Source organism: Neolamprologus multifasciatus, chromosome 5, assembly GCF_963576455.1.
Source record: "Neolamprologus multifasciatus chromosome 5, fNeoMul1.2, whole genome shotgun sequence".
In the NCBI taxonomy this organism is placed as follows: Eukaryota; Metazoa; Chordata; class Actinopteri; order Cichliformes; family Cichlidae; genus Neolamprologus; species Neolamprologus multifasciatus.
In genome coordinates this window covers 37,565,490-37,589,372 of record NC_140443.1, presented here as the reverse complement: position 1 = coordinate 37,589,372, position 23,883 = coordinate 37,565,490, and the positions used below count along the sequence as shown (strand labels likewise).

Genomic DNA, 23,883 nt, shown 5'->3' with positions numbered 1-23,883 from the left:
GGGAATTGCGTCATGCTGTTTCCAATTGACTGAGTCTTTACAGCCAATCAGATGCTTTCCAAATGGTATTGCATTGTGGATTAAACTCTTCATAATTTTGTCAATTTTAATAAGATCACCAACACCACTGTCCCCAAACCATGACAGAGTCTCCATCATCCATTAAGACCTGTTGCCACTTATGTTCCAGTCCAGGTTTTGTATCATTTGGCCTAACTTAGCCCTTTTTTAAAAATCGAGTTTCCCTTCCTTACGAATTACTTCTTGACTGCCACTCTTCCACTGAAACATATCTGATGAGGCTTTGGTGATCCAATGAAAGGCCAGATGCATCTCTCAGGTCCTGTGTTCTCTCAGGTGGGGTGTCACATTTTGACCTAAGGACTTTCAGGCCTTGGGTGCAGAGACACACGGATTTGTTATATTCACATCATGTCTAAATGGTCGAATGACAATAAAGTCTGAACTAAATCAGTTTGTGTAAAGGAAATGAAAGAATATCATGAGCATATCAGAGGGTTTACTACATAGAAATGGCATTTGATGATTGCTTTTATGTCTTTCTTTTCTCAGTGTGTCATTATACTAGTGTACCAGCTCCATAAAAACAGGTTAATCATTTCTAATTGGCTGTCCTGCCCAGTAGGGTGTACCTCATAATTGTGTCTCTGGATGTCACTTGAGTGTAGATAAAATAATGCATTTGTTCAGTGATCATGCTACCACATACTTGGTTTCTTCTCTTAATTTCTCAGTGACTAACATTAGCTTTGCACACATACACACACGTATTTGTGTAAGTGTGTGAGGTTTCATTGAGGGATGGACACTGTGTGGCACACAAAGCAAAATGATAAAAGGTTAGTTTAATGAGTGCATGTAAGGGCGTAATGACTCCTCATGTGTTTATCCAGTGACATTGTGCTGAGATCACAGCAATAAAAATCCACCCTCACCCTCCCTTTCCTGTATTTTTTCTGGCACTGATCACGAGGCTTCCAGTAAGCTACGTGCTGCACGCCGTTTTTGGCTAGCGGCCAAATGTACCTGCTCGACAGGTACATCGACCTAGAAGGAGGTGAATAGTCTTCCACCTACAACAGGTAAATGTGTGTGTGTGTGCGTGTGCACGTGTGCGCGTGTGTGCACGTGTGTGTTTCTCGTGAAACTCAGCAGCTAGATCATTAACAGGTCCAACAATAACACTGACAGCATAAAAAGCTACCTTGTTGTAACAGACACGGCTCTGACTTAAGTTACAGGGTAAACAACCTACAATGCCCCCCCCCCCCACACACACACACACACACCACCACCACTACTATTAGACACTCTTCACTTTTTAGCAAACTAAACAACCACTAAGAGTGCACAGCACATTGTGACTAGGGGTGGGTTTTTATAATCGATTTATCGATTAAAATCGATTCTGGCTTGGATAACGTAAAATCGATTCATTAAAATCCTGAATCGATTTTTTAATATAAATTTATTTTGCCCGAAATGCCAGAATCTCTGGTGAAATCTCACAAAATTTCAACAACCACCAAACAGCTAAGACAGTAAATGAGAGCAGGAACATGGATTCTGCACAAAGACGTAAACACACAGCCCAACCGCGGATCAGAATCAGTGAGATGTCGCCTTTCTCACAGTCGGGGCTGAAAGCCAACAGCCCGCTGATTCTGATCTGTCGGCGGTCCGCGCTTTGTGTTCACGCCCTTTATGCGCTGATTCTAAAGCTGTTAGTTTGATGTCTCTCCAAACAAAAGAAGCAGCAAAAGAAGATCCAAACTACCCTTCACATAAACATCGTCATGAATTCACTCTGACTTTTATTGTTTTGCTTCGACCACGATGCACAGCTCTCTCTCTCATGCTCGCTCTCTTGCGCGCGCTCTCCCCCTCTCTCTCTCTGTACTGTTTTCTGCATTATTTGCTTGCTTGTTACGCACAAGTCTACCGTTGTTTACAGCGCTGTCGGCTGACGGGTTTTTTTTTTCCGTTTTATATACCTCCGAAAATAAAACCTAATTTCTGCCGTTCAATACCGAACAAATTTAAACTTTTTAAAATTATGCAAAATGCAAAACGCTGAGCCTTGTCTCTAATAAAACCGCTGTAACTTCAGAGGTAATGTTCATGTGTTGATTAATGGTTTTCTTTCGTTTTTGATCTACTGCAGAAAATTTTTATAAAATCCCAGAACAGGAAAATCACCTTCATGTTTTTCTGTGTTTTATCTTCAGCTACTTTGACACAAAGGCCTCTGCTGTGACGCTCACACCTTTGATAAAGTCTTGGTGTGTCAGCTTCCTTTTTATAGATACAAAAATATGTAAATGTACTGATCTTAATTATAATATTTCTGACTGTCAAAATTTCCCAGATTCAAATCAAAGTGAATCGAATCGAATTAAATCGAATCGAATTAAATCGAATCGTGGATCGAATCGATTCGGGACCCTGTGAATCGGAATTGAATCGATTCTAGAAATCAGTGACGATACCCAGCCCTAATTGTGACGACTGCAGAAGAGAATGAATAGAGCTGGTTTTACAGCAGCTTCACCACTCTGCCATGGTCAGGTCAGGTTTGACTCGAGCACACGAAACACATGTGAATGGGTCTGGAGACGCCAGTTATATTAACTATATGTTTGTCATTGACACAGCCCTGTCATTGAGCAGGCAACAAACAGCAATCTGACAACCTTTAGGTATCAGGATGAAGTCCTTGGACCGTCTGTCAGACTGTGCCGTACTTAAGTGGAGAGAGCAGTTCGTACAGGATGAAGGAATTAATACCACTGACTGGCTCCCATGTAGCTGAGCTAGATCCAACAGAACTCTGGGACAATATGTTTCAGATCTAGGGCAAATACCCCACTACACATTTCACTGTTTTATGCAGACAGGCACGTGAGGGCTGTACAAACTACTGAGTGATGTTTTGGGTTGCAGTGAAGTTTTGTCCAAGTGGACTAGCCTGCTGCGCTTTTTCACTTATATATTTAAGGTGTCTTTGAATTCAGCCCTGTGTAGATTGATCGTTTTGGTTCTAATGCTTTTTACGAAGGCTGTAGCCAACCTAACTGAGCATTTCTGAAAAAAACAAAACAAAACCTTAATGACTTAATATCTATTAATGACTAGAACATACAGAGTTTGGAGTGTTGGAGTGCCCACTCCGGTTCAGGGACGAGTTTCTGCCCCAAGCAGAGGAGTTTAAGTATCTTGTTCATAAGTGATGAGAGAAGGGAGCGGGAGATCGACAGACGGATTGGTGCGGCTGCAGTGATGCGGATGCTGTACTGGTCCGTCGTGGTGAAGAGGGAGCTGAGTGTAAAAGCGAAGCTCTCAATTTACCGGTCGATCTACGTCCCTACCCTCACCTATGGCCACGAGCTGTGGGTAGTGACCGAAAGAACGAGATCGCGGATACAAGAGTCAAGGTGCCTGTGGGTGGCTGGCCTCTCCCTTAGAGATAGGGTGAGAAGTTCAGCCATCTGGGAGGGGCTCAGAGTAGAGCCGCTGCTCCACATCGAAAGGAGGCAGCTGAGGTGGTTCAGGCATCTGACAGGGATGCCTCCTGGGTCCCTCCATTGTACTCTGGTCAAAATGGCTCAGTGTTCCCATTTCAATACAATGTTTATTCAGTTTCAATGTTCATGCATTAATTTGCTACTGATGATGTTTAGCTTCCATGGGTCCCATAAACCTGTAGTTTTCTATTAATATTTTTCTTATATTAATAATCCATCCATCCATTCGCTTCTGCTTATCCTTTTCAGGGTCGCGGGGGGCGCTGGAGCCTATCCCAGCTGTCGTAGGGCGAGAGGCGGGGTACACCCTGGACAGGTCGCCAGTCTGTCGCAGGGCCAACACACAGGGACAGACAACCATTCACACCCACATTCACACCTATGGGCAATTTGGATTAACCAATTAACCTATCCCCACAAAGTATATATAATAATATATAGTTAATAATAATTAATAATAATTATTATTATTATAATTATAATTACTCCTTTAGCAACAAGGCTTTATATACAACAACGATGCCCTCACCTCTTATCTTTCTATTCTGTATTTCAGTTATCTCTGAGATTTCCTCTTGATCTTAGGAGATTTTTTCTCACTTATTGCCAAATGTTGATCAAGGAGGAATTTTGTGGCATTGTTATTCAGTAAACTACATAAACTATACATTAATGCAAAGCAGAAATATATTTAATAGCTATTCATATGTTGCTGATGAAAATCAGATATGTAATTAAAAGCAATTTGTTACTAAAGTCTCAGGTAAATGTCACTTCCATCATGTTGCAGCCTACCCTACGAGATGTTCTCGTGCCCCATCACGAATAACAGGTCTGACCTGCAGCAAAGCTGAAACCATGTCTGCCAGAGTTAATGAAGCAGACTGAGAAATGTGAAAACCACAAACAAACATCAGCTTCTACCTTTTAGAAATCAAACAGTGGTGCCTTGATAGTGTGTAGCAGTTAAAAGTACCAAATTTAGCTAAATAGTAATTATTTCATTATTACGTCACACAGACACACACAGCACACCTCACTTCGGTGAGAGAGGCTCCTGGAGCTGTGAGCTCTGCTACTTTAAGTACCAGGTGTTGGCCATTAAAACCAAAAACCCACTGCAGTGGCATCTCTCTGACTGTGATTGAGAAGGTACAGATTGCAGCCACTATCCTTTAGCCCCTCAGCCAAATGGCAACGGCAGGACCTTCTCTTCCAGATATGCTACGGCATGTACGGCTTCATGGACATAGTTTGCATAGGCCTTATAATCCACGAAGGATCATCTGTCTACCGGATTTTTAAGCGCTGGCAGGCGGTGAACCAGAAGTGGAAAGTGCTGAATTATGACAAAGCAAAGGACTTAGGGGACCCCATCAGTTCCAGCAGCAAAAGCACTGTTGGGGCGATCGTGGCTCAAGAGTTGGCAGTTCGTCTTGTAATTGGAAGGTTGCTGGTTCAAGCCCCGGCTTGGACAGTCTCGGTCGTTGTGTCCTTGGGCAAGACACTTCACCTACCGCCTACTGGTGGTGTTCAGAGGGGCCGATGGTGCGATATGGCAGCCTGGCTTCTGTCAGGGCAGCTGTGGCTACAACTGTAGCTGCCTCCACCAGTGTGTGAATGTGAGAGTGAATGAATAGTGGCATTGTAAAGCGCGTTGAGGGGTCCCGAAAAGCGCTATATAAATGCAATTTATTATTATTACTATCTATAGACTGTTTTTACTGATACATGTTTGCCTTAACTCAGAAGTGATACAACATATTAATCATGTATGAACTTTAATAAAAAGTAAAAAGACTTTCATAACACTGGCAGGTGCACAGGTGCTAATTATGTTGGTAAAGCGTGACTAGAAGATTCCATTGTTGCACAATGGAAAAGAAAACGCCATTCCAACAAACAGGTATTACTGGTCTTTATGGTAAAACACGAGCGAGTCTAGAGCATGGACCGGTATGAAGCTATGTTTTTTGTTTCATTTCATAACAGTGCTTTCTGTTCGCAGTACAAGTAAAAAAAAGAAAGAAAGCTAAAGATAATGTGGCCTGGTTTGTTGTAACAATGCACAATGGACTTCCATGCGACGTGTGATATCTGCAGAGTTCTCTTTAACTGTGTGTAGGGTTTTATCCCACATGTGCACTTTTCTACTCTGAGGACTCAAATCACTTTATACAACTTGCCTCATTCACCCTTTCACACAATCACTTTTTTCTGCTTAAATTCAAGTATTTACACACATCAGAGATAATTCTGCAGACTGGGGCAGTCAAGGATCAAACCAGCAAAGGTCAGATTATTAGATGACCTGCTATACAGCCACTCTACATGCATGTTGTTCACATTCAGTTCCACTGATAGCAGTGAGCAGTATAAGATTAATATATATTTGCATTATCATATAAAGACAGTATTTTAAATGGTTGCAGTTCGGTCAGCCAATTGCAGAGTTAGCTTGATCTTGCATGCTCAAGTTGTTGGGCAGAAACCATGTTCTGTCTATAATAGTTTTATGCTGAGATAATATGGACAGTAAATCATTCAAAGTTTCCCATTTTTATTCTATTTTATCCGTCAGGATAAAAAAAGGGTTCCATCTTTTTTATGGGTACATAATATTAACATCATATTGTTATTAGCACAACAAACTTTAGGCAACTTAGCGTAAGCAAATGGAGATGCCACAATCTTCAACTCTAAAAGTTCTGATTTCAACAGAAACCCCTTCCAATAGTAATGAAGGTCTTATTTGTATCTGGATATTCTGTTCTAAAGTTTCTTCAGTGATAGTTCTCTGAATTTGTATCTCCCACATTATTGACTTGGATTCTTAGTCTTGTCCTTAATCCTAAATATTTTTCAAAGATTTTGACAATTTCTTCTGTAATAATGTTAAAAATAAAGAATATTTTTAACCTGCCTGTGTTGTGAAAGAAGACAACAAAAGAAAACATTTAAAATCGAAACTGCCTGCATTTATTTTTTCCCTTTACTTTATGAACATGTTTTGTTTTTTTATTGTAATTTAAGGTGTTACCTCAGTCAGAGTAATAATAATGATCCATTTTAGCTCCTTTGGGTTAAACTGGATCAGTTTTTGCATCTGACTGCATTAAAAAATGAAAAATTGTAACATTATTTCCCTTTTTCAGCTGCAAAAAATGTGTGATGAGGCTGTTCCAAGACTTTAGACCATTAGTATTGTTCACCCATACTGATGGTCTAAAACTGAGGTTTACGGGAAACTTAAGACTGAAACACATGGCATGTCTGTGTATGTCTTCTATGGGAGAGTAGGGACAGTTTCTGTGGGCGCTTGATACAGCTGCAAGAACTGTGTTTGCATCATATTTGCATATTTGAGGGTGGCTGTATCTTAGGAGGTACAGCAGGTCATCTAATAATCGCAAGGTTGGTGGATGGTGCAGACGAAAGACTGCCTGCTCCAGTCTGCATTTTACTGTTTGCTTGGGCAAGATAATAACCTCAAGTTTGTCCCGGATGCCACAGTAAATGTATGTGAAAGCACTTAAGGATAAAAAATCTGTGAACTGGGGGAGTCAGGTTTCAAACCGCTTGCTCTACCTCCTGACCACCCAGAGTTTGACACCCGTCCTGATTTCTTGTTTTTTTGTATGTTTGTCATGATTAAATGTTTGAGATCATCAAACAAATGTAAATATTAGACAAAGTAAATGCAAAATATACTTTCTAAATGAAAGTGTTTATTACTATTATTATTATTATTATTATTATTATTGTTGTTGTTGTTGTTGTTGTTGTTATAGCAGCAACAATTGCAATAACTGGCAACGAGTCTTTTACGGAGCTTTGGAAGAATTTTGGCCCACTCATCTTTCGAAACTGTTAATATCAGCCACAATTTTTTCAAGTATGTAGTTTTCAAGCATGATCTGCCTTTTTAAGGTAATGCCACAGCATCTCACTCACACTCAGGTCTTCATTTGTTTTTCTTAATCAATTCAGAGGTGGGCTTGCTGGTTTGTCTTGTCCTTGTGCAGAACCCAAGTGCACTTCAGTTTCAACACATTCAAGAAGATATGAAAAGTCAATGATTGAAGAAGCCATTTATTGCAGGAAGTGGAAGCAAATCATGAATGAGGTCCCAAAACCAGAGGCACCTTGACTGTTGGCTCGGAGGACCCCCTCCTCTTCCAATTACCAATTAAAGGACAAAAGAAGAAGAAGTAGAAGATTGATTAAGGTTTACTAGTAAATTGCAACAATTCCATAATGTTGTTGCCATTTGGACTTTCAGTTAAATATTTTCTAATCATTTGTGGCTGATATGTTTTCAGGACAAAAAATTATATACAAAATGCACTCTCTCATTAGGTTTTAATCATCTGTCTATTTATGTCACACAGACTATTTATTCTTTCTAAACAGGTCTAAAGTTTATCAATATAAATATATATAATAACCTGATCCATACATGAATGCAATATGAAAGGGTTAATTTCATAAACAGGTTGTTGGCAATGGATACTGTAATATACTTTTTAGTTTGTGAGTCTGTTGTGATTTGAGACTGGCAACCATAATGAAGCGTCTACTGAATGTCTGCTCATAGGTTTTGGTTCTGGAGCCTTTTCTCCAGCATCCTGCAGCTCTTGTAGGACTTTCCAACCCCAACACTTTCACTAATGAGGTATCCAATATGTTTGTTTCAACAACATGGTCACTACTAATGAATTTTTGTTTGTAAGTAACAAAGTATGTGGAAAAAACCGTCCCCAAACAGAAAGTTGATACATGTCAAAATTTATTTATACAAAAAGCCATAAAAACAATTCACATAATTCACATAATGATTGACATAAGATTTACTCCTCTCACAAATCCAGAGCTGATTACATTAAAACAATCACACAAACTGCAACAAATTTCTGACTGATTCACACCAACCAGTCATGTTCAAATTCAGACACTTATGAACTACTCTTTACTCAAACATGGTGTAAACACACTTTATAATAAGTGATACCAAAAGACATGTAGTGCACATCTTTACTTTGTTAATGTGAAGTAACTTCACCTACATTTATTTCTAGTTTTTTTGTTTTTCCAAACTTATGTTACACTAAGACACAATGTTTTTTTTACATGAAAAAACTGTGATATGAGAAAATGACAAAGATGTTTATAGTGCTACAGTAGCGAATGAAGACGAGAGTCCTGCATCAACAAAAACAAGTAAATACCAGAGTAAAATCTGTTCATCTGTAAGAGGTTTGCTTTTTCAGCCTTTACTGTAGGTACTTGCACTCACAAGTATCTACAACAATTTACAAACATGTGAAACGTCATATTGGTTCATAAAACCTACTAGAGCCATAAACACTGGCTTACATTTTCTGTAACACCTTCCTTCTGAAGGAAGTTAGTGTCTTAAACGTTTGGGGCAGCGAGGATCTTTTCAGACAGGCAACATGGTTAGGCATTTATAGTTCCTGAACTACTGCTCTGACTGGCTTTTCAGTTCTTACCCACTTAGTGACTCATGTCTTACATAGTCATACCAATCTCCTCAATCTTCCAGCCACTGGAGTTTTTTCCAAACTTGTATACAAGCCTCCGGCCATCGACTCGTTCCAGAATCTCCCTCTTATAGTAATACCTGCAGATGGAGACGTTTCAGTTAGTTGAAGTTCAGCACATAGCATATCATCCCCTTCATCATCTGGTGCTCAGTTTAAAACAACTGAGCATTTTATATGTGAAGCGAAGAGTCTTAATGAGCCTGCCATAACAACTTTCAGACTTTTGTGACCTGCAGGAGCTATGTATCCAATGCAACTCTGATTAGTTGGGCTAAAGTTTGATTCATAGTTAAAGTATCTAAAAAGTATCTTAAATGTGAAGAAGCTGTTACTGCTGTTACTGCAAGAACTCACCTCATTGCACGGCTGAGCTTTTCATATGTCATGCTGCTGTTTTTCTTCTTCTGGCCCCACATCTGAGCCACAGCCTCAGATTTGAGGAACTTGAAGACACCCTCGCGGCGGTCCTCCCATTTCATTAGGCCCTGGTTCTTTTCTGGGTGGATCAGAATGTCTCTGATGAATTCCCACAGGTGAGTGCCACGAGGTGCTGAAGACAGTGGGATAAAAAGAGCTAAATGTCTGTTTGCATGTGCATGCTGTATTAGCATAAAGCAAGCAAGAAGAAAAGATCAATATCTGTGGTCTAGTAAAGATGCAAATGAAATGCAAAATAGAATCTGTAAAATAGTTCAGTGTTCAGATGCGTGCCTACTGAAACTGTTTGACATTACGAGTAAGACAGCATTTGTGGGCTTACCATGTTTGTTTTTCTTTGGATTGTCATACATGTTGCTGCTGTGCTCTCTGCTGACTTTAGGAGGTCGCCCCCGTGGTCGTTTCAATCGGGACTCTCCTTTCTCTGGCTTGATGTACGCTTCTGTCGATGAAATGGTGACTTATCAGAAATGAATCGAAATACAGGGAATGCAAAAAACTTCAAACGTTTGTTGTTGTTTTTTCTTGTTTACTCACTTGAAATCGAAGGGTAAGAGAACTCGGGGTCAGATTCGCTGCTCCCAGACTCTGGTGAACCGACGCTTGGAAAGCCAAACATGCCAGCTGAATACATGAGAGAGATTTTTGATAACGTTCTTGAACTTGAATGATAACAAGTCTTGACAGATATGAAGATAAAATACTAACTGTTGGAGGAGGAGCTGTACTCGCTGTCAGAGTGATTATCAGACATGTAGCCAGCGTCTCTCAGTGGAGTCATTGGTCCCATGGTCAGAGTAGTCAGATCATAGTCGTCCTGATAGTCAAATTCTCTTCTGTTGACAGCTTCATCAGCTGTAAGTAGAAATTAGCAAGTCCACTTGTAAACGAGTCCACATAATATGTCAACTTTGAACATATCTGTATAAGACGTACCTTGACCAATTTTAATTGTGCTGAGTAGAGGAAAGTTTTGTCCCAGGTTGTCCAAGAAGTTGTCCAAGAGCTGACAGGTCTCGTTCAGTTCTTGTCCTGATAACATCTGCATCTCTGGGGAAGGAACGATCACGAGTTTACATGTATTTTCCATACATAAAAATAATTCTCCTTCACATAGCTAGATGTTAAAAATAACATAAGCATTTACCAGGCATTTTGGTCTTGTGTTCCTGTAGGCTCTGATAGAGGTGTGGGCCAAGCTGCACACCAAAGATCCCGATCATCTGCTCCCGGTTCATCTGGCAAAGGGCGGAGCCATCCATGGCACAGTTTGCCAGACTAAGGGTGTTTGCGTCGAACTTGGTGCTCTCTACTTGGTCACTGATCCACTCCAACACATGATCTGCTGTCCAGTAATTAGGGCTGATCTGCCTGTAGCCCTGACCTGCAGTGACAGCAGAGATGATTTATTATTCCCTAGCTGTGCAGATACACAGCACACACTAAGCTTTAGCAGAAATTTAGCATATTTTCATAAAAACCATGATCTTGGTTCATACACACAGGTTTGAATCTGACAATAAGGCCCTTTTAGTTTAGCTTAACTCTGAAGCCCTGAAGTTGGAACAAGTAGAGTGAAACTGTTTTCACCATGAGGTCACAGCATTCTCCTGTTGTGCGGTTATGCTGAGTTAAACATTACTTGCCTGGTAAATCATTTAGTGAGTGTCTAAATAAGGTCAAAGCAAAGGTGAGCAGGCTGGCTGAAGTTTGAAATAGAGCGTCTGTTTACTTTGAGATTAGTCTGTAGATAAAACCGGACTGGCCTGGTGAACTAAGCTTCAAAGCCAAGACACTTATTTTGAAAATCTTTTGTCTGACACAGATCAACTAAACACGTGAAAGTCAGAAACAACATGTCTCACCACCTATGTTGGGACTGTATGCTGGATTGCTGATTTGCAGCGGGCTGATGCTGGACAGCATAGTGGCCTGATGTTGCAGCACATCTGGCAAACCAGTCTGATACATGGTTAGGTTTGCATGAGTCAGAACAGTGCTGAGGCACGGCGATGACATGGAGACACTGTGAAACATAGAAAATGCTTGTTTACATACCAGAAACACTAGCAAACAGGAAACCAGCAAACAAAGCTTATTAAAAGCAGGATCATTGAAGCGTGAAGCGATTATTTAGTTAGGTATGTATATAATTTACCTGATTACAACACTGGCCACAATATGATGAAACAGAAAGACGTCCTAAGACAATCCAGTGTCAGGATCCTGCTGTTTGAGTGCCCGCTCTGCGTCTGTATCCACGGCAAAAAAATGTACCTGCTTTCACCTTTTGAGCTTTATAGTTGTGGGGGATGGACTCAGGTAAATTCAGGGGAATTCCACCTGAACATGGCCACGCCTCCATTGCTACTCCTCCCCCAGTTTCCTGAGAACTCGATCAACAAAACAAACCTGCCCTGCCTTTTATTCTTCGCTTATATTTCTACATCATATTTTGTCCTGACTGGGCAAGCTTTTTTTCTTTTTCCTCAGATTTTTGTTGCTTGACATTTCTTCTGTTCCATTACGGTTTCTTATTCTGGGTCCCTTTTTGAAATACTTTTTGTACATTTCTAACTGTTTTTGAACTAACTTGACATATTTAAATGTCAAGGTTTTGACACAGACACTTTCACATCAGTGAGGAGTGTGTGTGACAGACATTTGCAAATAGTCACAATCTAAAAAATAGACACAAAGAGACCTGTGTGGACAGGTACCTTTATCAGTTTTACCAGTCAACACAGGCAAACAGTGATAAAGCATGTTATGTAGTTCTACTGCACACAGCTGCCCTGTTTGACAAACACTAAGCTGACTGGTGACCTCATATTTACCAGGTTATACACATAAACACACACAGGCACAGAGAGAGATTTTCATGACAAGAAAAACATTTGTATTGATCAGCCTGTATCTTTAATACTCGTGTGAACATGAAAATATGACTTCTACATCCAAAATATCCAGCAGTAAGTTTTTGCTCAAAATATGTGCATTTCTATCTCAGCCTTGATGTCCAGGATGACTGACATTTATTTTATGGACCTGCCTCACATATTTAGCCAGGTTTATGACTGCTGGGCCATATCTGACCTAGACTACGCTTGTAGACTGCACCACATCAAGCCTTTTGACCCATGTTTGACCCATGTTTGACCCATGTTTGACCCATGTTTGTGGGGGAACTGAGCTGTAAGTCCTAAAAGCAGCTCAGATTAGGCCTAAATGTGTCTGTTTCCAAAGTCTCTACCAAGCTAAAACAAACCACACCTGCCAAACCTCTTATCAGTGCACAAAGCCTCCAGTTCATGTTACCAGCGATGGCAAAAGCTTCATGAAGTTATGTTGCCTGTTGACTTCAGAGGTGCTGTAAGTTATTCTTACTCTGAAGCAGTCAGCACACTGTATGTTTCCCTTGCTCAAGTCAGAATTGTAGAAAGTTAAGAGTGTCCAGCTCTCTTAACATTACTGTACCTAGATACCTATAACAGCTCGAAGCCTAGAGAAGTGTGAACTTCATCCTTATAACAGCAAAGAAATATCAGTGGCCATATTGTTAGTATTGGGTACTAATACTTGTTTAGATAAACATCAGAGGATATGAACACAAGAGGGCATGTTGATAATTATTCCATCCTAATGGTAAGATGGTATTCTGCAGACACAGAGTGTAAGTGCTCTGTTCAGGAGTCATATTGCAGAAAGAAACAGGTTTTCTGTGTTGCAGCAAACCAAAGCTAATGCTTGGCTCAGTGCTGATACCTAGTGGTTAGTAACCTCCTGCCAAAGCCTACAGCATTTGTAAAGTATTTGTTCTGCTAATATAAAAAAGGATCTCTTACAATAAGGGTTGGCTTGGCCAAGTATAGAAAGAAATACAGATATACCATAAAAATGTCCCATTGAAATACTGTCAATTATTGCTTTTTTAAAAGGCTTTAAAAAGTAACATTTTTGTTACGTTTCACGTCGTATTAGAGTTTTGTTGTACTCTTTAATCTCTTGGGTGACTGTTTAGGACCAGTGTCTGTGGTGCATGTAAAATAGTGTTTTTCTTGTACTTGATCATTGATTCCAGAAGTAATCATGAAATTCAGCAACAGGAAGCTATGGTTTTCTACACGACGGCTGTAACTACCACAAAGTGTTTAACGCAGCACAGCACAGATATTCATTTGTATGCAAATAAAAAGGCATTATGGATTTTCTTTTTTTGACTTAGTGTGTTGAAATGTTTTGCAGTGAAACACAAATATGCTCCCAGCAAGGGAAATAACATGCAACACTGGAGAAATGAACTCATTTAACCAAATCAAAGTAAACTTTGTCATCTCTATAGCCAGTGCAGCACACAGAGAGACGAGACAACGAGGCTCCAGTTAAATCAGTGAAAAAAAAGCAAATAGATATAAAAGGAGTAATAAAAACCTGCATCCATCCATCCATCCATTCGCTTCCGCTTATCCTTTTCAGGGTCGCAGGGGGCGCTGGAGCCTATCCCAGCTGTCATAGGGCGAGAGGCGGGGTGCACCCTGGACAGGTCGCCAGTCTGTCGCATGGCCAACGGACAGAGACAGACAACCATTCACACTCATATTCACACCTAATGGCAATTTGGATTATTCAACTAACCTATCCCCACAAGCTGCATGTCTTTGGACGGTGGGAGGAAGCCGGAGTACCCGGAGGGAACCCACACAAACACGGGGAGAACATGCAAACTCCACACAGAAAGACCTTCTTGCTGTGCAGCAACAGTGCTAACCACTGTGCCACTGTGCTGCCTAATATATTGCTACCTAATACCTGCATATTATCCAAATTGGCCAGTCAGCATCAGCATTAGCAAAACAAGTAACTGCCTCTGTTATTCATAGGCCAATAAACACATCAGCAACAACAACAAAGTGGATAGATGGGAGAGCCAGAAGTTCACTCTGTATATTTAAGTTCACAAAGAATAAAGGTATAAGACCACAAAAGAACTCGTGCTTTAGGCCTTAAAGTCGAATGTTTCTTCTGATGCATGCTTGGGGACATAGCAATAAGTACACATCTGGTTCAACATTAAGCATTGCAGTTATGAAAGCCTGCTTTCAGTGATAGGAACACCAGGAGACCAGACACGTCTTGTTTGCTGAAACACTTCTCTCATACTGTCTTGAAAAAGAAAAACCAGAACAGAAGAAGAAGAAGAATGTGGTTTTCAATTTAAAAGAAAATCACCAAGTTTGACTTTGGAGTAATGTGTGTTGTACTTCAATCATTTAGAATTTAGGGAACTTTCATGTATATCCGACATTTTTCACAGCTCAACACTTGGATCTTCAATTCTTTGCACTTTTCGTCCCAATACTTGGCTTTTGCTGGAATCAGAAAACTAAGCTAGAGCAAAAAGACTTTAGCAGTTTTTATGTATTAACCTCCTACATCACAGCAGTACAGAATTTACTGTTCTCAACGTTGTTCCTGTTTTAATTAGGCTTTGCGTCAGCATTATTCATAGAGGCATTTTTGAATTAATGACATTCCCGCGCTACCATCAGATCATAATAAACTGATCAGTATTATTAGGAGAGAATTTAAAAGTCCTAAAACATATCACTTATCTCTGGTCATAAAATGAGGGTGAGACGTCACAGGCTCTCATTCAGAGTGAGAAGAGATATTAGGTGTGGACAGGTGGTGACGTGTGTCCTATAATCCTATTTCCTACTAACCTTTGGAATCTGTTTCAGTCAGTAATTGCTAAAGAGCATTGCTTTCTCCCAGATTTCACAATGCTGCTCACTCAGTTTCCCCAGCGGATTACAGGAATGCTACACAACAGGTTTTTGCTTTCATCGCCTGAAGACCAACGGACAAATTCTTTCATCGCTTTCAATTCATGCTCTTTTTCGTCATTCTTCATTACTCTACCTGGTCTATTGCTACAGTTGGGGCATTTCGCAGATGTTTCGCAGAATATGCCTTTAGCCCAATCACAACCCACATTAAAGTTTTACTCTGACCCCCTTTCAACAATATAGTTTCAATAAATGTAATTAGATTTATGCAGCATGGTGAAAAATTTAATGGTGTTTACCTATAATTATGTTGCAATATGAACATGACACCAGACATCTCAAACAGCAAAGCAATATTAACTACAAATAAAGAACCCTGTGGAACTCCATAATTAACCTCAGTGTGTGAAGAGGACTCTCCATTTACATGCACAAACTGGAGTCTATTAGACAGATATGATACAAACCACTGCAGCACAGTACCTGTAACACCTACAGCATGTTCTAATCGCTCTAATAGGATATTATGGTCAACAGTATCGAACGCTGCACTGAGGTCTAGCAGGACAAGCACAGAGATGAGTCCACTGTCAGAGGCCATAAGAAGATCATTTGTAACCTTCACTAAAGCTGTTTCTGTGCTGTGATGAACTCTGAAACCTGACTGAAACTCTTCAAATAAACCTCTGCAGATGATCTGTTAGCTGTTTGACAACAGTATTTTTCTCTAATGTTTACAACGGTATTTCTGAAGAAGTTCATGAAGTCAATACTAGTTAACATTAAAGCTCAACAGAGCTCTGACTTTTTGTCAGCTTGGTGCTGAAAAGAAACCTGTTCATATTTTGTAAGATGTTAAGCAGCAAACTATTTGTCCAGGGTAAATAATGGTCTTCTAAATTTGTGATATGACATTTCTTCTCTGGCTTACAGGTTATCGGCTTAAAGGTGCTCTTTTGAGAGTTATACTGGGAGTCAAGCACCTCTGATTTGAGACTCTCTTTGGATACTGTAACTCCTGTGAAAGAGTTTAAAATATTATTAACAATGTGATCGACCTCTGTTGGAGTAGTGTTCAGGTAGCTGCTGTGCTCTGTGTTGGTACGAGGGACTGAAGAGGATAACAGTGGCTGAAAGAGCAAATGTGGACACAACTGTATTATTAAAGTTTGTGCATGAAACTGTCGTACAGCCTCTGGAAGTGTAAAAAGCCTTGTATTTTAGTGCAGTCAATCTTTGACTGAATCTGACTGTTGATAACCTCCAGGACATGGAGTGGGCATCGAGGGTTGACCATAACTGATTTCTGATTTGAGAGCAGTAGTGGTTTTTGATATGGGCGACGTGGGCGGTTGCCCAGGGCGGCATCGTGGTGGCGTGGGCATCACGGGCATCGGCAAAAAAAGAATTTGCTCGTACTCATGCTGCCCCGACATCATGCCATTGGGGATGGCATAGACACCGGTCGGTTTTCTATCGACCATTTGCTGGGAGTAGTGGTGGGCGGAGCGATCCAGATATCGATAGTATCGATCCCAAGTCAGGATCGTATCGGATCGATACTAGCCTGGTGAGATCGATCCTTTACTTTGACCTCTGCTTGTTTGCTGTGCTGTGCTTTCGGCAAAAACGAAACAGCCAGGTCGCTCCTGTGTCAGCGGAGAGCAGGCACCCTCCCCCCTCCTTATGTTTCGGTGTTGCTGACACGTCACATGACTGAGACACTTTGGGGGTTATTAAGTTGTTGTCATGGTCCTGGGCTATGTTGGCCCAGTATTCTTAGTTTTCGTGTGTTTTGTATTTTGTTTCTTATTTATGCCGTGGTTCCTAGGTTGTTCTGTTAAGATGTTCCTTCTTCAATAACCCCCTGTGTGCCCCTCTGTGTATCTGTGAGCCCTCGTTTCCCCTCGTGTTTTATTCCATGTTTTCCCGTTATGTCTGTGCTCTCTCTCCTCCTGTCTGAACCTCTGTGTACTTCCTGTTTTACTTTGACAGTCTCTCGTCAGTATGCGTCATGTTGTGTTCACTCCTGCCGTGTCTCGTTACGATTATCTGTGTCAGCTGTGTTCCCCGTGTGCTCCCACTTCCCTCGTTAACCCTCATTTATGTCCACGTCTCCCTCATGCTGTGTGGATCTCGTTGTGTCTCAGTTTGTGAGTTTCCAGTTTAGTTCAGTTTGTTTTTGTATAACTTTCCCCTGCCAGCAAGTAAAGCTGAGTTCTTTGTGTTTAAACCTCGTGCCTGCATTTTGGGTCCAACTCCTGCCTGCCGCACAGCGATTCATGACAGTTGTTTACATATTAATTATGTTTTTACCAATTGTTTTTGTTGTTGAGAATTTTAATTTTTGTGTTATAGTTTATCAACAGTATTTGTTTTAATTTGTTTACTGGTTTGCGTGCACTTAAGATTAAAAAAAAAAAAAGACCCGATGGCGTTTTCATGCTTCGCCGCATCATTTATTCAATAATCACACGGTTGCTGTAACAGTACATTCAACGGCTGCAGCTCTCCCGCTGGCAGCCGTACACATCACCACCACCAAACCTGCAGCAGCATCGCAGAACACGCCCTGCCACATACCCCCATCGCCCGCTTCACCCCACCCCGCGAGCAGGGGAGGGAATTGACCCGGACCATCGGCGCCCCATGCCCCGGCCCAGCGACGGGGAAGTATCCACTCTGGCGGTCGCCCGCGCCTCCAGCGGAAGCCCGGGAGCTGGCCTGATGGCCACCCATATGGCAAGCAGCGGCGGTGCAGCAGGAGTGGAAGTGAGCCGGGGCTCAGAGGCAGCTGGGCAGACGGGCGGACAGCATGCCGCCCTCAGGCAGGACCGCCGCGCACTTCGACCTCCATCTCCAGCTTGGCAGGTCCCGCTGTCGCGCCAGCCTCCGGCTCACCCCGAGCCGCACGCTGTCCACCCTTACAGTGATCACCCGGTTGCTGTAGCAGTTCCTACATTCAACGGCTGCAGCCCTCCTGCTGCCAGCTGCACACATCACCACCAAAAACAACAACAGCACAAGCAGCGCACAGGTTTTATGCCGGTGAGGCATCATTGTAGATGCAGTGAAGGTGAGACCATCTCATCTGCAGCAGCATCGCAGACCACGGCCGCCACAATAATAAAGCATTTTTTTATTTAATTATAAATAAATTATTTCTCCTAATTATGTCCTGTGTTTTAAGTAATTAATAATACAAAAGGAAAAATCACAAAAAACACTTAAGGTCATGAAAATTAATTGAGATTTAGCAATTCAATGAGGCATCCACCTTATTTATTGAAAAGTATCGGTATCGGCGATACTGGCCCGAATTTACTTGGTATCGGATCGATACCAAAATATGCAGTATTGCACACCACTAGCTGGGAGTAAGGGCGCCCTCCGTTTGTGAGGTGGGCCTGCTGCTTGCGGCACAGGGAGGAGACGGCGGGGCGGCGGGGGATTCACTGCCTGGCTGGAGCAGCATCTAATAAACCCACCCCCATAATAAAACAAAATAAAGACAAACCAACAAACACGAAAACACCAGACATCATGATACAGATAATTTGCAGATATTTGAAGTTTACACAGCAACATTCTCACCTGAAAATATCTTAAAAGTTGATTTTGTGTCACATAAATAGTGATATTTGAATCTTTTTATTCTTTTCTCCGTCATTGACACATTTGAGTTTTGTATAAAATGCAGTAAACGGGGTTTTGTATCCTCACAAAACCTTAAATACTTCTGAAAAGTGTTTCTCTTTCTGGAAAGGCAGCTAATTTGTGTTATTTTTCAAGTGTCTTCATCATTTCAAATGTTAATAACTAAAGACAGTATTTTTGCTGTTGTGTAGACTCAGAACTTAGGAACGAACACAATGCAAACAGCAAACATAAATTTAATCCAAAAAAATTAAATGTATTTAAAAGCGACGTGGGGGTTGTGACAGAAGCCACGTCGGAGGTTCACTCTGAAGCCTCTGTCTTTCTAAATGGAGGGACAGTAACTGTGTGTATATGTAAGCCTGTGAAAACTGCAGATATCAAGATTAACAGCAACAGTATTTTGTCTATATCCACCATTGTAATGTAGTGTATGTCATGTAAACAATAACGTGGCACACAGCGTGAGGTCAGAAACAGCGCACACCTTTGATGTTGCGTCAGTAATTCTCTGTTTTTCTCATCCACACGTAAATGCAAAAACTGAGTTTTTGAAAATCTCCACTTTCAGTGGCCCAAACGCGCTTTACATGTAAATGGTAAATGGCCTGTATTTGTATAGCGCTTTTCTAGTCCCTAAGGACCCCAACATGTGGATGAAAGGCCCAAACACAGAGAGAAATCTGTGTTTTCAAAAATACCCGTGTACTTGTAGACGTTATCAGCTGTTAGCTGTCCAGAAGTTTGGAAAAACGGTTCCTTTCTGTCATCACATCTCCTGTGTTGTGATGTTCTGTTGACATACTGAGAGACACATCAGGAAGATTAAAGCTTATTGCAGTGATCAAGCAGGAGTCAAGATCTCCACCAGCAACTCTTCAGACTGCTACGCCCTCCCCAGAAGATGGACAAACCCAGCATATCATGAACAAGTAAAAGTGACCTTTGCTTTCTGTAATGTTAGAAGTTCTCACATCATTCTCATATAATGCACATAATGATTTAATATAATATTGAGGACTGCAGAATGTTAACTATATAATATCCTCTCTGGGTACTTTGGTGTAAATAACACAGTGTGAGAGAATTCAAGGTTTAAGTTTTTAGTTTAACATAACATACAAGTGAAGACTTTAATGCTTCCTCTTCATGCAGATGACTACATTTAGTAGGTCTGAGATCAGCAACTCTTTAAAACACCAAAATGAGTGACTGACACCAGTTACATGACTGATAATCCCTTTGGCTTTTTGTCTTCAACTTTATCACTCAGACCACGGGATAATACGGTATTTTAGCCATTGTACTGCCACTTAACTGGAGTTACTACAAAACATGTTATGTAGATGTTTACAGCTCCTGTAATAACAAACAGAATCATCACAAGCTGTAAAGTTAGTTAGTTAGCAGTGTTGGGACTAACGCGTTATTAAGTAACGCGTTACAGTAACTACGTTATTATCGTGGTAACTAACACGGTAACTAGTTATTATGCCAAAATCAGGAACGCGTTACTGGTTACTGGGATTTAGATAGGGTTGTTACTCGTTACTTCGTGTGGTGGCATCGCGGAGCTTCCACAGATTCAGTAACATTAGCAAGTGGTGGAGGCAGCAGGTGGAGGAGGGAAAGTGGAGGCAGGAGGAGCAGAGACCCGAGGCGGCCGCCGGTCCGAGTATCAGGTGAACTGAACTTCAGGTAAGAAGTTATGACCTGCAGTCTATCTGGGTCAGATATAAACCAAGTTTAGTTTATTTTCATTGTGCTGACTTTTCCGTACTGTGTGCTAGCTAGCATGACGGAGTTTCTATATAGCTGGGTGGGTGCTATGAAGTTAATGATGTTGAACTTTATTTTGTTCATACGGTTAATTATTAGAGTTGCCAACCGTCCCGTCTGGTATTCAGAGAAAATAGTACGCTTTTCTTATTGAGGTGAAAAGAAACACTGTTTGTCCCGAACTTCAGCTAGAATGAAAAAGACACAAAGCTGAAGTTATTCTGTCGTTACGCAGTCAGCCTCCTCTTCTTCTCTCATTCTCTCCTCCTCCCTCTCCTGTTGCTACTTCAATCATGAAACTAATCAATGATCAGCTGATCGTCTCTCTTGTTTGTTTATCGCCCACTTTGCGCCACAAACAGAAAACCAGTGGATGTCGCGCTAAACAACAGCAGCACGTTTAAGCTTGATCAGCTGTTGTTAGAATTGATTTAATATTAATTTCTAGTATCAGCTGATGTTTGCTGGAGCCACAGCTGTAAAGCTGCTGGTCATGATGTCGGTTTGGATATGTGGTGAGAGGGAAACATGAAGATGAAACCAGGAGACGTCCTTACTGAATCATCAGAGCTGAACAGCTGATGGAGAAACAGGTTTACCTTTTAGGTGACATGGATGAGTTGAAGTTATGAACTGTTTCTGAGAGACAAATAACACCAGGATCCTTTTCTAAGTAGCTGACAGCTGGTAACTGTGCAGGGGCGGCTCTAGCAAAGTGTTGCCAGGGGGGCAGGTAGGGCATTAACAGGGAGAGGGGGGCACAAAGAAATAGCTGTCCGGCCTGTTTTCCAGTGAGGTATTTAACAGTATGTATTTAAGTAATGCATACAAAACACTGACTGTTTCTGAATGCAGTAAAGCAGACTATATATGTTCTATTTTTAAGGTTCGCATTGTGGCCTAAGTGAGTTTGAGAGGTCTACAGAGCATCATCCTCAGAAAACGACATAATGTGAAACATAACAAGCTGCACGCAAGACAGTGTTATATGCACGTTTTGTCAGGAGCAGAGAACATTAACCTAGATCATACTTCAGATGATAACTTTTAATATGATGATATATATGATATATGATATGATGATAACAGTGACTCTGAATTTTCTGATTAAAGTCGGTAATTAATATCTGTAACATATCAGTTTGTCTTCCTACCTAGTAGGTTTATTGCTGGGGACCCAAATTTTTTCATGTCTGCCATAGACCAGTCACTGACAGTGCATTCCCAAGACTTCATCACATCAATGCATATAGTTTTTTACAAAGCTGGCACATTTTTATTTAATGTCATTCGTAGAGCCTGTTACACTGTCTTTAAACATGCATTTAACAGTAGACTGGTATCAGAGGGAGAAAAATGGACTTTTTACATTTTTGTCATGTTAAGTTACTGTAATATATTTTTGGCTCACAGAATTTACAAGACATGTTGAAATGTGATTGATAGAACTTTGTAAGCAAATTTCAAGTATTCTTGTCACAGGTGATATTTTTCATTCTTGAGTATTTTGATGTACATGTTAAGTATATTTTCATGGTATGTATCATTAGTATCAACAGTATCAATAATGTTAGAGTGCATTAGTAGTACTTGTGCTTATTTTTAAAATAATCATGCTACAGTACAGTAGGCAGTTCAGCTGATTATGTCACAACAACCCTGATCCACAAAGTAACTTTTGGATATTTAACTTTCTTTGTTTAGTTCCAGTTGTACAGCGATGTGCTCAACCATATTTTTTCAAATTTACTGTCTTAATTGATCCAGTGGTTACCAGGCCTACAGTGTGTTGGGGTGGACCAACATCATTGTCATTTTATCCCCACCGAATTTCCTGAAATTGTCTGTATCACTGTAGTTTTTTGGGTTTTTTTGAGATTACCAATGAACACAATCAAATAAGGCTGAAAAATAACTGTCAGTTTGATGTTTTCATGCAGTTTCAATGGATCATTTTGTCACCACAGTTAAAATTTAGCAACATTTAAGTTTGCATGTTCTCCCCGTGTTTGCGTGGGTTCCCTCCGGGTACTCCGGCTTCCTCCCACCGTCCAAAGACATGCAGCTTGTGGGGATAGGTTAATTGGATAATCCAAATTGCCACTAGGTGTGAATGTGCGAGTGAATGTGAGTGCGAATGGTTGTCTGTCCCTGTGTGTTGGCCCTGCGACAGACTGGCGACCTGTCCAGGGTGTACCCCGCCTCTCGCCCTATGACAGCTGGGATAGGCTCCAGCGCCCCCCGCGACCCTGAAAAGGATAAGCGGAAGCGAATGGATGGATGGATGGATGTTTCCATGACAAAGACATAAAACACATTTCCGTTTGATATAGTTATGACTGTAGACTTGATATGTAACAACTGAAAATGACTGCAAATTATGTAAGTAATTTGTGAAAAAGAACGTAGAAATCTATTTTTTTTAAAAACTATTTCCTATTATGCAACCTTTCAATACTACAGCCCACACCAGATCAAATTTAGCTATTTGTGACACACACAGCACATAAATTTATTCCACAAAAGGACTAGATGGATGGCCAATATGAGGAAAGGCAGTCTGGAAACTTCACCAGGAGGACAAATTGTTGTGTGCATGAACTTCACGGTGTCTTTTGGTCTTTTATCAAAAGCTATTTGCCATTTTTTAGTTTCTTTTTTAGTTCTTGGTTAGGTTTAGGGATTAAAGACAAAATCCAGATTATAATATTAAAATATTGTGATACATCATCAGTAGTGGGCCTTGGATTCATTGGGTGTTTTGGCCCTTACCAGTAGACACCCTCATAAACCCTGCCAGGGTTGATCAGGCCCAGGGGTGTGTCACTGGTTGATGTGAAATTGTTATTTCTCTTCTACTTTTTTCTTTTTAGTTTTCTACAATTTATTTTCTCCTATCAATTCACTGCAAAACGAGAAGTAATATTTATCTCTTTAGCACTTAAAGAGCCTCACTTCTTAAAGAGATAGAAAAGGTGAAAGAGAAAAGTAAGAGAAAAGAGATAAGATAGGAGAGAGGAGAGCCGGAAGTGGGGCATCTGATCTGGCATCCCATACCTCCCTGCCCGGATCGGGCTGTACCCTCTACCTCTCCACTGCCTCCCACAA

The 23,883-nt window shown here is 40.9% G+C and overlaps 2 protein-coding genes across 3 annotated transcripts in view; both read right to left on the bottom strand.

Annotated features, from left to right (window-relative positions):
* Nucleotides 1-23,883, bottom strand: part of sypl2a (synaptophysin-like 2a) — a 495,265-nt gene that overhangs the window by 152,383 nt on the left and 318,999 nt on the right. The gene's annotated exons all lie outside the window — the stretch shown is intronic.
* elf3 (E74-like factor 3 (ets domain transcription factor, epithelial-specific)) lies at nucleotides 8,317-11,865 on the bottom strand. 2 transcript variants are annotated; one of them, XM_085158485.1, is made up of 9 exons: nucleotides 11,709-11,865; nucleotides 11,416-11,576; nucleotides 10,698-10,934; nucleotides 10,487-10,600; nucleotides 10,259-10,405; nucleotides 10,088-10,174; nucleotides 9,873-9,992; nucleotides 9,467-9,662; nucleotides 8,317-9,189 (listed from the first exon to the last, which is right to left on the bottom strand). In XM_085158485.1, exons 2-9 carry the CDS (start codon nucleotides 11,567-11,569, stop codon nucleotides 9,078-9,080), a joined length of 1,167 nt encoding a protein of 388 aa, XP_085014611.1. In that variant the 5' UTR covers nucleotides 11,570-11,576; nucleotides 11,709-11,865; the 3' UTR covers nucleotides 8,317-9,077. The 2 variants fall into 2 exon arrangements, with proteins under 2 accessions (XP_085014611.1, XP_085014612.1); XM_085158486.1 differs by having other exon boundaries at nucleotides 11,419-11,576.

Bases quoted from the DNA above. Each gene is read 5' to 3' on its own strand.
- elf3 (XM_085158485.1), bottom strand. From the start codon at position 11,569: ATGTCATCGCCGTGCCTCAGCACTGTTCTGACTCATGCAAACCTAACC. The intron at 9,993-10,087 runs GTGAGTAAACAA...TTTCATCGACAG, and splicing joins CTCTTACCCTTCGATTTCAA to AAGCGTACATCAAGCCAGAG. The intron at 9,663-9,872 runs GTAAGCCCACAA...CACTGTCTTCAG, and splicing joins TCCAAAGAAAAACAAACATG to CACCTCGTGGCACTCACCTG.